Source organism: Clupea harengus, chromosome 23, assembly GCF_900700415.2.
Source record: "Clupea harengus chromosome 23, Ch_v2.0.2, whole genome shotgun sequence".
NCBI lineage: Eukaryota > Metazoa > Chordata > Actinopteri > Clupeiformes > Clupeidae > Clupea > Clupea harengus.
Window position 1 is genome coordinate 3,359,884 of NC_045174.1, and position 14,374 is coordinate 3,374,257.

Below are 14,374 nucleotides of genomic sequence, written 5' to 3' on the forward strand. Positions count from 1 at the left end.
CATTAATCAGTGATGTTGCTTGGCTATTAGGCCACTACACTACAGACCCCTGGAGTTCAGACATTTTGCTTTACACTGATTATAATATTACATCACTGAATCCACTGGACTAGTACCTTTGACACTTTCCATGTCCTTTTTGAAATGCTGGTTGTCACATTGTTCTACAGTTACATCGTTTCCTGCACGTTTCTTGCATCATGATCCGAATTACAAGCGGCCTCTAAGCCTTGCCATTTAAAGGCCGAAAGAAAAAAGAGCGAGTGATAGTGAATGAAAGAATCGTTTCGCTCTCCACTTTCCTCCTTTCATCCTGTGGTAGTATCAGTGGGACATGAAGCGCAGAAAGGAAGCCAACTCATGCAGAAATCAAGCTGCTGCTGCTGCTGCTTCAGAGGAAGTCCTCCGCTGGTGCCCTTGAGTTCTCACAGTTCTGGAGCTTTTGTAGAGGTCTCTCTCAGGTCACAGCTCACACAGAATGCATCTGGGAAGGTAATCAGTCGTGAGGGAACCTTGACACCACACACATTCATAAACTCTCTCTCTCTCTCTCTCTTTAATACACAAACGTATTCACATTTCCACACATCTATGGTGCAAGGACATGGACACATGCAGATTTCTGATTCTTTGGCCAGGGGGGGTCATAAGAGAGTCAGCTTACCAGAGGACCTCTCTCTGATCCTCTCATGAACAAAGGTGGCAACCCCTCACAAAGGCACTCACTCACACATCTGGGGAAATAGGTCACACCACCTGCTGCGAAGGAGAAGCCGGTTGCTTCCCGCATTGAATATGCATCCCCCGCCGACTTAGGCACAGAGTTGATCTTAAGATGACTGTAGCACCTAAAACTATGTGTAAATGTATATGAATGTAACATATTCACATTTAGTCTTGAAGTGATCATTACAATAGGAGCTGTAGTCTGATCATGGTAATGGCAGTGGGATTCATGTCAATCTAAAGCATCTGCACATGGCTGTGTTTCTGACTAGAGTCTCATCCGTTCTGATGTCGATTAGGACCGGACGACCAATCAAGGGGTTAGTTGGGAAAAAAGGTTATTGGTTTGTGGCAGATGCATAGAATGGGTGTAGAAATATAAAACCAGACATGTTGTAACATTTACTCTCTTACTCTGAGTCTTACTCTTGCTCTTCTTCTCGTATCCCATCTTTGAGCTTGGGGATCCTCTCTTCCCCTGCTTTCCTTTGTCTGTTTGTCTCTCCTTCACCGTTCATCTCAGGTTTGAGTTCATGGTTCCATCACATAACATGGGCATTCAGCGGCAGCAGGTTTATTTGATCATGTATATTTGTATATAACAATATTTGGTCTAATTGGCACACAATCTGTTTGTTCAATTGTTATTATTTACAGTTTTTACATAATTTACCATTTGGTTTTTACCTTACATTTAGTTTGATTGATACTTAATAAACATTTAAACCGTTTATTGTTTTAATAAACTCTTCATTCATTAGCCGATCATATAACTCTTCTTGTGCCATGCCATCACATATAACAACAGGCTTCTATCCAGCTTGGTAATATTACAGGTCATTCAATAATTTAATGGAGTGAGATTAATTGTATTTTTCCGCAATATTTACCACTCTAATGCATTCTACGGTCTCATAATGTTCAGACACGTATAAACCTTCCAGACTGGTGTTTTCCGTCATTTGGTAACATTTTGGCTGCCTTTACAAGTGGTGACCAGCCTCCACAATCCGCACGCTGATAAATTCCGATGATTTCTGCCTGGTCCAAAACTGTGTAAATTGTAAAGTGTAAATTTAAACTCATATATATCAAGCGTGCTTCTGGAAAACTTGCATGCATTTTTGTGATGTTAAAGTCCTTAACTAACTTACCCAAGACCATAGTAGCACTTTATCAAAACTCAGAATATCGCTCCGTGGTAGGATGAACTGGCACAGAGAGCATTTGGAAACGGCGTTTCTATTCAGCGTATGGAAAACCAAAGTGGCTGGAACGTTAGATAAGTTGGCAACTAAAGGCCGCACAGTTCACTCCAGTAAGGAGGAGATATATGACTGCTTGATCAGAACAGAAATGCATATGTGAAGGCAACAACACTCGCGCAGTGAAGGCATTATGTTTGCAATATTGTAGTGAGGTAGTCCAGAAGAATGGAGGCAGACACAATGATCTCTGGTTAAATGTCAGGACTGCACAACCCAGGGTTGCCGTTTCTTGGCACAGAACCACAGTGTAACAGCAGGTCTCATACACAGGGATGACACACACATGATGTGTAGACAGATACACTAACAGTAACAGGGCTGAACTAAGGCATTCAAAGGTACCACTGTGTGCTCATATCTATAGACATATACATCTTGATGCATGACCCATAACAGGGATAGCTTTTTTGCTCTTTGTGGCTTATAGACGACACAGGCCGCTGCCATTAGGTTCCTGCTATCTGATTGGCCTGTAGCCCATAGGCTCTGTAGACTGTTGGTAGGCCCAAGAACCACGCCTGTGCAGATGATTGTAGCACCATTGTTCCAAAGCGGACATGTTTTCTAGTAGAATCTTTATTTATCTGTAGTATTGCCAATTCTGAAGTGACTAACTTTAAGTAGTTACAAGGAATCTGATGTATCAAGCAATAACCGGGCAAGATTATGCTGTCAGAATTGCTTGGTGTCCATATAATTACATAACTGTTATTCACAGTCATTGATATCAGGCAAGTGCAAGATATATTATATATATTGATATATATATATATATATATCAAGATCAAGATATATAAGTGCACTCGTGTTTCACCTTTTATGTTAAGGTCAGCGTGTGTCTTCTGTTAGTGATTTGAAGTCTGCGTGTTATGTGTGATGCCTTGTGTAGTTTCCTCATGTATAAGTGTCTGTGTCCACCCTTAACCTATAAACTGTGCCTGTGTATAAGACCCAGGGCCTTTCCTTCAATCTGCGTCAGTTGTCGTTCGTCATGAGTGCCAAATAGAACCAAAGTGAGTGCCAAAGAGAACACTGGAACATTTCACCGCCCTGGATATGTACAGCATTGTATTCGCCAGCCAGAGGAACCGCGACGTTGTTGCTGATTTAGTCCAGGTGTCTCTTGCATCACTGTCCCGGGCCACAGCGGCCTCAGCATCCTGAACCGCCCGTGTCACCTCTGCCGTCTGAGTGTCCTCTGCGCCACCGCCCCCTGGGCCGTGCCCACTCCAGAGAAGTCTTCCCACACCTGTCTTCACCCAGGTCGTCGCCAGCTGAGGGGCGTCGGGTGCCACTTCACCGCAGCTCGCCACAGAGCTCAGCACACTGAGGACACCGTTGACTGGGAAGCCCGGACCCTGGCTGCTGCTGGCCAGAGGGGGCGCTGTGTTCCATGACAGCCCAGGGTCTACTGCATCATTACTGACAGCCTGGGTTCTCTGAGCCCCTGCCACCAGCTCTGTGCCGTTGGGTTTGTCATGCGGCCGCTACCCTGCCACTGTGTTACTGCCTTAATGTTTCAGAGACTTTCTCTTTACGGGACTGGGTCCTCTGCTCTCCACTGTGCCATGAGCTCGTGCCGTGGTGGTGCCGGGAGCGACGGGTCCTGGTCGTCTCCCCACGATCCCAAGGCCCTGTTTAGTGCCTTCAACCACTCCTCTGCAGGGACACTGGGGCCGTGTCCGCTCCATTGGTCCTGGGACTCGTGTCTGTGGTTGCTGGGGACTGTTGGGGACTGTGCAGTGTGCAGAGCTTTGCGGTCCTGTTGTTATCCGGATATGGTGAGTTAGCCCATAAATAGCTTTAGGGTTTAACATGAAGTTCTATGAGTAATGTTGGAATAATGTCTGAAATAATCTCTCACTCTCTCTCTCTCTAACTCTAACACACACACACACACACACACACACACACACACAAAGTAGTATAATACAGGGATGAGAAGATACATAAAAGTACTGGAAAGTGAAGAGCTGATGGTACCCAAACTCGTATGAGTTGCCGGCAGCCTCTGCCTAAAATACATCTTTCCTGCAGTGGTCAAAACAAGGTCACCAGGGCTGAGGAGTGCTAACAAGGCCTGTCTCACATTTGTCTGACCGTGAATAGACTGTATTCACAAATGGAGTTTATTAGTTTTCCATCACAGTCTCAGCTCTGTATTAATAGCTTTCCCGTCATTTTCCTTTCATCTAAAAATGGCATAAGAGAGTTGGGCCAACCTGGAGAGGATATTGATACGGTCCCTTTCACTACAGCTGTTTGACCTGGCGTACTCCAGGGCAGCAGCAGAGCAAAGGAATCATCCATTGTGGTGGTGCTGCCCTCTGTTGGCCAAAGGAGGTAGTGTAATTTGAATTGCTGACTGACCTGAGCCAGGTCTGTTCCAGAGTCAGCTGATTTCTCTGAATTCTAAGCACTCATCATTGGTTTTACATGGAAGCACTGTAGAATTATTTTAAAAGGATGCTCTACCCAGCAGAACGATAATTTTACACCCCTGGTAAGGTTTTAACGAGGTTGCACTGAAGGGGGAGGCACATCTTTACAGTTTCCGTTTCCTTGCACCTGTTCACAGGAATGTTCTGGCATCTGGTGATCGGGTCAAGGTCACGGCCAACCACATGGTATTGTTTCACCATTGCAGACAGAAAGATTGGGCATTGTATTAAAGCTGAGAAAAAAACATCATCACAAGTGTGTCACCAATCACGGCCAATAATCACAAGCTCTCAGGGTGAAGTAAGCAGAACCACTTAAATAAATCCAGTATAATAACCTCTTCTTAAGTAAGATAAGGAGTAGTGTAAAAATAAGAGTAACAAGTGAAAAACAACACTGGAGATACTGAGGGTTTGCACTAACAAATGATACAGATGACACTTAACATGATTAATAACATTAAACACAGAATTTGTCATAATGGAATGTTCTATTTGTTCTGTTCCATGCAATGAAAATCAATGAGTGCAAGGAAATATCGGTTTTATTCCAAAAGGCTTTCACTCATTTTTTAAATGTCATACTATTGATTTTATGAAAAAGTAATAAAATATGGGATGTAAGGGTTCTTCGGTGACATCAATAACATAGGGTACTTCATAGTGAAAGCGAATTTTGGGTCGAAATTAATTAATGGGAATAATGATCAAGAAAACATACATAATTATTCTCAGTTTTATTCTTTTCTATGTGACCTGTTGACAATGAGGTAGCCTGACCTTTCAAGCATCTGCCGCAAAACAACCTCGAGCTTCCTTTTCTCTCCTGGATACCCCCAGGATAAAAACTGAACCAAGGGCTATTTTAGATGCTAATGAGTGTGTGTAAGTGTCCATGCACGAGAGTGCTTTTTGGAAATGGCGTGCCATATATTTAGCAGCGGAAAAAACCTGTGACTCACGTGGAGAGGATGGATGGGAAGGGAGGATCAGACGGTGGCATGCCCAGCTGAGGGGTGTTTGCCTGGGGGAAGTAGGTCAGGCCAGTGAGGCCCTGAGACATGGGACCTGGAGGTGAGTCTGGAATAACACTGGAGGGTCATACCTTCATATGTGTAACTCAGTCACCACGGTGATCCCCATGCTGCTGTGTCCCATTCCCTAATGGGCAGTGATTTTAATGATCAGATGAATCTAATGTCTCTAATCCACATGAAAAGAAAGGCTTACTCCCATGCATACCTCTATTATTAGATGTCTACCTTTTAATCACACTCTAGGTGAGGTTTATGAACAAACTATTAAGGAGCTAACTGCTCTTTTTTTACTCAGTGGTAAGATTACATTTCACTGGCTGTGTGGTTTCAGCTGGGAAAATGGGCCTTCAACTTTAAAATTGAATTTTTTTGGGGTGTATCACTTCTGGTCTTTCACATCTGAAAGAACTGGAAGCATTTGATAAGAGAGAAATAACACTGGCCACATCCTTTATTCATATTTATTTGGAAGACAGTCCTACAGGAACAATTAAGATTTTACTTTTGCCGGAGATGGAACCAGTCTTTCCAACCGACTTCTTGCCCTAAGTCGCACTAGAGGGCAGTCACACAACATATATAGTATTGTTTGTATTGTTACCCTAGAGGACAGTCACACAGCATATAGAGGATTGTTTATAGTGTTTCAGTAAAAACACTATAGGGCCGTCACACAGCATATAGAGGATTGTTTAAAGTGTTTCAGTAAAAACACTATAGGGCCGTCACACAGCATATAGAGGATTGTTTGTATTGTTTCAGTAACTCGACTGATAGCTGATAACTGCTCCTCCTGTAGCTGAACTGGCAGAGCAAGGTGTTGACAATGTGCAATACTAATAAGGTCACCAAAACATTGTTGCAGCCTCAACAGGAGTTGGAACATAGTGTGTCTATTCCACTCTATTTGGCTTCCTCAGCAAATTGTGGTGTGTTTAGTTTGGTGACCATTGACTGATGTAGTGTGTGTGAGCTAAGATCACCATAAGTATGTAGTGTTTGTAAGCTAATATCACCATAAGTATGTAGTGTTTGTAAGCTAGTATCACCATAAGTATGTGGTGTTCGTAAGCTAATATCACCATAAGTATGTAGTGTTTGTAAGCTAATATCACCATAAGTATGTAGTGTTTGTAAGCTAATATCACCATAAGTATGAATGCTTACAGGCCTAGGGCTCAGGTCAGGGCTGTCCCTGCTTGCTGCAGTGGTCCTCAGAATTAAGTTAAAGTCCTTTCATGTTCTTTGGACAATTTGATTGAGAGTACACTAACAAAGACAAACCGCTGGTTAAGTGTTATCATGCTTGTGCCTCAAAACCAGCCATTAAATAAATACAAAAATGAAACAAATGCAAATTGTAACTCCAGCCTTCAGGTTTTTTTTTTGTTCCCTGCTCTGGTGTTTCAATTTATTTAATTAGTTTAGTGTTTTATGTTGTGGTTGCTAAGCTACACGCCACCTCAGAAAATATTTCAGACTCCCTAATTCATATTTGTATTTTACTGGAGATGCTCTTTTCAGTAGGCTGTAGATTTGTTTAAAGTTTTGAGACATTTGTAGCCTATATGGAGCGCTGAAAAAAGACAATCTGGGGTTTCACATCTGATTCAAAGACTAATTTTGGCACTTACAAGCTTTTTTCTCTTTAGGCGTATGTAGGACAAACGCCACTGCTGAATAGTTAGTAACCTACACCATTTAAAAGGCCGAATCATCCCTACCTCATTAGCAGCTAAAGCTGACTAAGGAGTCTCTGGTGAAACAAGTGAGCACCTGTAGAGTTCATTTGTTCAGTGTGACATTGATAAAAAGAGAGCATATGCAGATATTTTCTTTCCAGCTGAAGTTCTTACCTACATGAGTTCTGCACACTTTAAACATATGACACACAATGTCATGTACCCTGCTTCTAGCATATCCCTTTGAAATGTTTGATTTTTCAGTGAATATTATATGAACCTATTCTTAAACATAAGATGTTCAGAGAAAAATAAGCATCTAGTTGCCTACCACGTACAACGAGATTCAGGAGAAATTAAAGGATTCTGTTTCCAAATTATTTAGGGCTATTGAACATAGACCACATTAAATAGCCTGGAATACATTATAATTTAAGGACAGGAGTATGTATAGTAACTTTTCATTGGTTTTCTAAGACATACAGGGCTGGAAAAGACTAAGGTTAATTTCATGAATTGCCATCTTATTATCTGGTCTTCATTTCAATGACGTGGGTGGAGACAAGAAGTAGTCTGGGTCTCATTTAAACGTTGTAGTGGTGCCTCTTTTCCAGCGCGCGCGCGAGAAGGGCACTCAGTCGTTCGAAGTGATGGAAGTCCGCACGTTTTTTCAATTCTTATGCTTTGCCGTTTTCATTTATCTATAGAGATCAAATTATGTAGAAACTCGTTTGATTCGGGGTAGTCTATTGTGTCCTCTGCAGTCTGTATCATGACTTTTTAATAAGAGTCTAGATTCGGGATATAAAACAAATATGAATTTCTCCCAGCAAAACCTCTTTAATGTGCACTGGAAACCAGAATCTGTTATAATTTCTCTAGTTTTCTTCTTAATTTTCCTGGTCGGCACCTTTGGAAACTGTTTGGTTCTTGCTGTGCTTTTGCGCAATGGACAGATGAATACGAAGACGACCAACTTGTTCATTCTGAATCTGTGCATCGCAGACCTCTGCTTCATTGTATTTTGTGTGCCTCTGCAAGCGACGATCTACACGATGGACGAGTGGGTTTTCGGCCCATTTGTGTGCAAGGCGATGCACTTTCTCATTTACCTCACCATGTACGCCAGCATCTTCACATTGACTGCTGTGTCGCTGGACAGGTGCGTCTGGAATTCACCTTTAGCACTCATTATATAGCATGACTGAATGATACACATAATTGTGAATATAATTCATTTGATTAGTCCATTTTTAAGACAAAACATAAGTCAAACAAATGTATTCTAATTCAAGACAAATCAAGATACATATTTAGCAATATTGTCACATGAAAACGTATGATATCTTGTATATTTCTGAACAGGTATCTGGCCATTCGCTACCCACTTCGCTCAAGGGAAATGAGAACCCCGAAAAATGCCCTGATATCGATTTGTCTGGTGTGGGGTTTGTCTCTGGTCTTCTCTGGACCATACTTGAGCTACTACCAGCAAATGGATCTAGACGGCACTACGGTGTGCATCCCGGCCTGGGACGTTCACCATCGCCGGGCCATGGATGTGTGCACCTTCGTCTTTGGATACATGATTCCCGTGCTGGTGCTAAGCCTGACCTACGCGCGCACTATCCGCTACTTGTGGACCACGGTGGACCCTGTGGAGGACATGTCGGAGTCCAAACGAGCCAAGCGCAAGGTGACCAAGATGATCATCATCGTGGCTGCGCTATTCTGCATATGCTGGCTGCCGCACCACCTGGTGATCCTCTGCATGTGGTTCGGCCACTTCCCTCTCAACCACGTCACCTACGTGCTCCGTATCCTCTCGCATCTGGTGGCTTACGCCAACTCCTGCCTCAACCCCATCGTATACGCCTTGGTCTCCAAACACTTCCGCAAAGGCTTTCAGAAGGTGTTCAGCTGTGCGCTCAGGAGAAGGGTCGTCAACCGGGTCAATGTCGTGCACCAGATCAACACAGTTAGCTTGGTGGAGGCAGGCTCCAGTGAAACGTCCAACCTTAGCGATAATGTCACCAAGGACAGGAAGCCAAACAATCCACAGGGGAAAGTGACCAACGCGTTCGTGACATTTAATGTAACATAGCATCTAAATGCAAAATGATTTTTGAATACCTAAAAAGAGAGTATTACTAACCATCAGATGGCTCTCTTCTACACCATGATGGCTCTCTTCTACACCAGTGTAATGGCAGTGACTGCTCACTGGTCGCCTACTTCCAGTCTGTTGAGCTTCGATGCCTCAGTGAAGCTCATTGCTGATTGTAGTTGAAGCAGTGTGTGAGCTGTCAGCTTTAAGAGATCTACTGTATGTGTTCAAATGGGTTTAATTGGACTCTGGTCACATTCTTGTTATGATCATGAAGGTATTTTTGGCAACACATATTGTGAATGTAGTTATGATGATTCTGGCCAAAAAATGAAGACTGGAAAACGGAGTATTTCTGTTGTTTTTTAAACTTAAATTCTCTTCACATTTGTGAATAGTGACCACATTAGAGTTCATAGGTTTAATGGAATGTTCATTACGGTGGAGAGGGTAGTAACTGCTTTTAGAAGTTTAAATACATTTCCCATGTATTGTTTAATTTAGACTCATGCCAGTATTGACCCACTGATGTCAAAGCGAGGCGATTGATTTTCACAAGCCGGACAGCATTTGCCAATGGCTTGTTGGGTAGATAACAGTATCGTGTTCAGTGTTTTGGGCTCAAAGTGAGGTTCTGTTGTACTATGTCATCAGGAACTGAACCTTTTGACACTGTTAGTGCCATTTTATGTCATTCAATATCTTCTGTAGTCACTGCTGGATGAGTAGCAGGGTTAACACTAGACATTCACTAAATTGATTTTCATGTGTTAGAGAAATGCTCACACGTAACATCATTTGGGGGTCTACCTGAACACATGATCTAGTTCATGCACTTTTAATGAGCATTAGACTTCATAGTAGTGGCAATATTCTCTACCAGCGGATCTATGGAACCAGTCTTGAAATAAACAGTCAACTTTTACTTTTTTTTATAACATAGGTTTTTTTTTATAAAACTGTGAAGTACATCATCATCATTGTTTATTCAGGGAGAATTGACTGAGCACAGGGCTCTTTTGCAGCAATGCCCTGATTGAGGCTACATAGTACATGGATATGAAAAAAGAAGAAAGTAATCAGTGATTCTTTGTTACAATTATTATTGTAAGACTACAATTATAATTGTTATTGTAAGACTAATGTATTCTTCTACTGTTTCCGTGGTAATCTGTGAATTTTTCAGTAGCTCATTACATTTCATTGTAAGAGTGTTTTGAGTCCAGTGGTCTATTTTGTTTGAAAATGCAGAAACATACTAATATAACTGTCTGTGGTGATCAAAATGTGGCTCAGATGCTCAATTGACAAAAAAAAATCTTCTGAGTGTGAACAGTTGCTAACCATATTCTCCCTTCATACCAGGACCAGAGAGAATGCCTCTTCAGTCTGCAGTTCTTTATGTGTTGCATTTGAATTATATTATAGGTTTTAGATGATGCAGTAATTGGTAGCAGTGGTGACCTAACAATGGTTTCTGGATGCAAAGGCTAAAATCTATAAATACTTTTGACCCTCTATTCTGAAGGATCTACAGCTGTGGGTGTCCTTAGACTAGGAGTGAGTCACTTCTCAGCCTGCTCCCTTATGTGATGCTGTTTGTACCTGAAGTACTGGTTAAGACGAACTTGTGTTTATTTCCTGGGAATCCGCTGTCTCTCCGGTTCTGTCGTTCTCCGTAGCGCTGGACTCGCTTTGCGGTTGCCTGGCGTCTGTGACAGTAATGGACCCCTCTGTCTCCCTTCGTCAGTGGAAAAAAGCGGCGTGGATAGGCTCATTTAACGTCTGACTTGGCTTCGATTGCTCCGGGGTCACACATGTGACTGTTCCATGTTGACAGTGCTGTGACAATGACCATGCCTTACGGCAGACATCTGTGTACAATATATTTATACATAGATCTGTGTGAAACCACAGAAGAAAATTGTTGCACAAATCCAGTATTTGTTTTGATGTACTGTCCAATAGTATTGTATAAGTTAGTGTATGGCAATGGATGCTTTAGGCTTCACCTGGTCAAAGGGGCCATATTCTAACAAAAATAAAAGTATACTGTATGCAAAATTCGCTGGTGTCGTGTGCCTTCTTGGCAGTGTGATACTCTAAAACTATGGGTTGTCATAATAGAATGCAAAGTTAACTGCCTTATATCTTTCTCTCAAGGAGACCAAAACATAGCAGCTCAAAGAAAGTCTAAACAAACGATTTAACCAATCTAGCAAGTAATTAGCGCCTGGATGGCTTAACACCATATATGCTTTGGAGCAAGATCTAATTCTATATGCCAATGTAAAATGTGATCAATATCACAAGACACCAGGATAACACCATTGAAAGGCTTTATCCATGACAAGCCTGTTTCCAAGAGCTCTTAACATGAAGAGTGCATCATATAGACTGTCTGTTTTCGAATTAAGACCCACTTTCCTCGTCTTGAAGTACACTTATCTCATAATTATTCCATCTATGCTATGTTATGTAAAGCAGACAGAGCTAGCTGCCTGCCAACTGTCACAAACACAGGAGGTAACAGACTGGAGAAGGGTTTGATATGGCAGCATGCTCTACAACCACTCTGAGATATGCACTCTGAGATAGAACATGCACTTGAATATATTGACAAGGTATAACCATTATATTCAGAGTGGTCTGACTGCAAACAAAATACACATATATATAATATATACATATACATATATTTCTAAAAGGGCTGACAAATTAGCACATTATAATGACCCCCATGTTTGTCAAGATAATTTGCAGGTTCTAGCAATTCAATTCAATTCAATTCAATTTTATTTATATAGCGCCATAACAGTACAATTGTCTCTAGGCGCTTGCCACCATAATTTTCTTAACATACCAACCCTATATCTTAATTTTATAATAGTAGAAATATGTTCCACTTCGAGGTGGACCAGCCAACCTGTAAAATGTAAAATATCTTGATACTCTCATTTGAAAATAAAGAGTCATACAGTGCCAGTGCTTTTAGTTTAATGGTTTACCCTTTTCAAGATCTCTACTGATCATCACTATGAGCAACTGCCACCAGCACCACCTTTTCCCCCACCCACCAGTGCCTGCACCATCATACTACTGTCAACTTTTAAATAGCCATCCTTTTCACCATCCAGGCGCTAGGCTGGGCTTGTTTGCCAGACCAAAGTCACCCCAGTCAAAACCACTAGTCACCCACGCTTTTACAATCTCATGAAATAGAAGAGCATGGTTTACCAGGATCACGGATGACATTACCACCAATCCTCCATAGCTTTGGTCATTTCATAGTGCAATAGCCAGGGACTGTGCAAGGGAATTGCAAATTACAAAAGGGCTTTGCAACACATAGTACTGAAAGACATTAAATCCTTGCCCAATATTGCCATGGATTTATGCCTGCTTTGGGGTGCGTTCTGTTTATTAGGTCACAGCTCTTTCTAGAGATCATTTAGTGGCATGATTATATATGGCGTCAGCATCACACCATTTTACTCACTTTAAGCTACATTATCTAGGTCTGTAGTAAAAAAATACTTTTTTTGTTGGTCTTGTAAAAAGCAGAAAGTTATACAAAAGGTGAAGTAGTCTACTTTACTCTCAGTATAAATTCACACTTGATTTTCTTTTGACTGGAAAAAGAGGAGCAGCTGGATCTATCTTCTGAAGCACACGTTGCCTTTAGAAAAAACTGTTACGATTTAAATTATGTTTTCTAAACAAAGTTTGGGAAGATGTTATGCAAACTCGCTACCTAAAACACCCTAAAATAGTAAGAAACATGCAGAAGGTTGCTTTAACTCAACTTTAAGTGTATTTGATTGATGGGTGTATACCATATTCAGCATGCTGGTAAGCGGATGTGAAGGTGTTACTTCAGTATTCATCACACTGACTATCATTTCAATGTACTTCCATACACAGACAAATGTTCTTTTTTTTCCATACACCTGTATGTTTGAAACTGTATGAAAAAACACCATTCCAGTCACCATGCTCTGTTCTCATTGTCTGAATCAAGTCCTCAGTGAATGGATCAAAACTTAGCATGCCCTTGTCTGTCAGTCACGAATGAGAGAACTAAATGCAGTCCGTGCTGGAAAGGGGGTGCATCCTCAGCAGATAGTGGACATAATCAGCCTCTTGTATTGTCAGACCATACTTCTCTTCTGGGTCTGATTACTGACACTGAGTGAGGAGGTACAGAGGTGGAGAAACAGGAGAGAGGGATGTGTCAAATGAACACTAGAAACATGAAATGTGTCAGAGAGGCTATTTACGAACATACACCCTGATAGACATGAGGACACTGGCAGAAATAAATGAATACACAACTGATTAAGCAACAACACATTTCAACCTCAAATGCTGAAAGCACATTAGGAGAGAATTTTTAGAGAGTACATTTTGTGCCTGGTTGCTTTTGTCATAGTTGTATATGTCACCAGGGAGAAAATGCCCAAAAGCACCAAAACAAATGTTAGATTTAGGCAGGGACACTATGCAGAGGAAGGCAAAGTAAAAAAAAAAGTGGACAGAATAAAGGGTCTTGTAGTTTCCAAGGCAACCTTGAACCGAGCTCAGCTTTTCTACAGAGCCACCTGCTGCTGTTTAGGCAAACTTGGAACGAAATTTTACATGACAAATTTATTTTATTAATATACAAAATTATGTATCTACAAAACACATTTTACTGTCATTTCCATGTAATTTAATTTGTAAAATGTGTCTGATATTACTAAGCCACTGGGGTAAAAAAAAAAGTAAAAAATGAAACAGGAATACTACAATCATCTTGACCAGGTTGCATGTATAGCAAGGCCTAACAGCTAACAGCATTGCCTGTTTTGAATTGATCCCAGATATACAAATGGCCTGTGCCGTCCACTGGTACTCACAAATGCAAAGACATAATTTGCTGTTCCTCAGGAGGCTTAATGAATATTGAGGGCTACTGACAGCCCAAGAAAACTCTTTTGAATAATTTTGCTGTTTGATTTCAAACCTGAGTCTTGTGCCCTTGAAGACCTACTTCGCTCATAATGTGATGTTCTCTAGGAGGGTTGAGCTCAGCTGTGTGACCTAATGAAAACAGAAATCGGTCCCTTTCATG

The 14,374-nt window shown here is 41.5% G+C and overlaps 1 protein-coding gene across 1 annotated transcript; it reads left to right on the forward strand.

Moving 5' to 3' along the window:
* The first annotated feature begins 7,805 nt into the window (after positions 1–7,805).
* On the forward strand, positions 7,806–10,252 carry LOC105893566 (galanin receptor 2a). Its single transcript, XM_012819992.2, has 2 exons — positions 7,806–8,316; positions 8,520–10,252. Exons 1-2 carry the CDS (start codon positions 7,970–7,972, stop codon positions 9,256–9,258), a joined length of 1,086 nt encoding a protein of 361 aa, XP_012675446.1. The 5' UTR covers positions 7,806–7,969; the 3' UTR covers positions 9,259–10,252.
* The last annotated feature ends 4,122 nt before the right edge of the window (positions 10,253–14,374 follow it).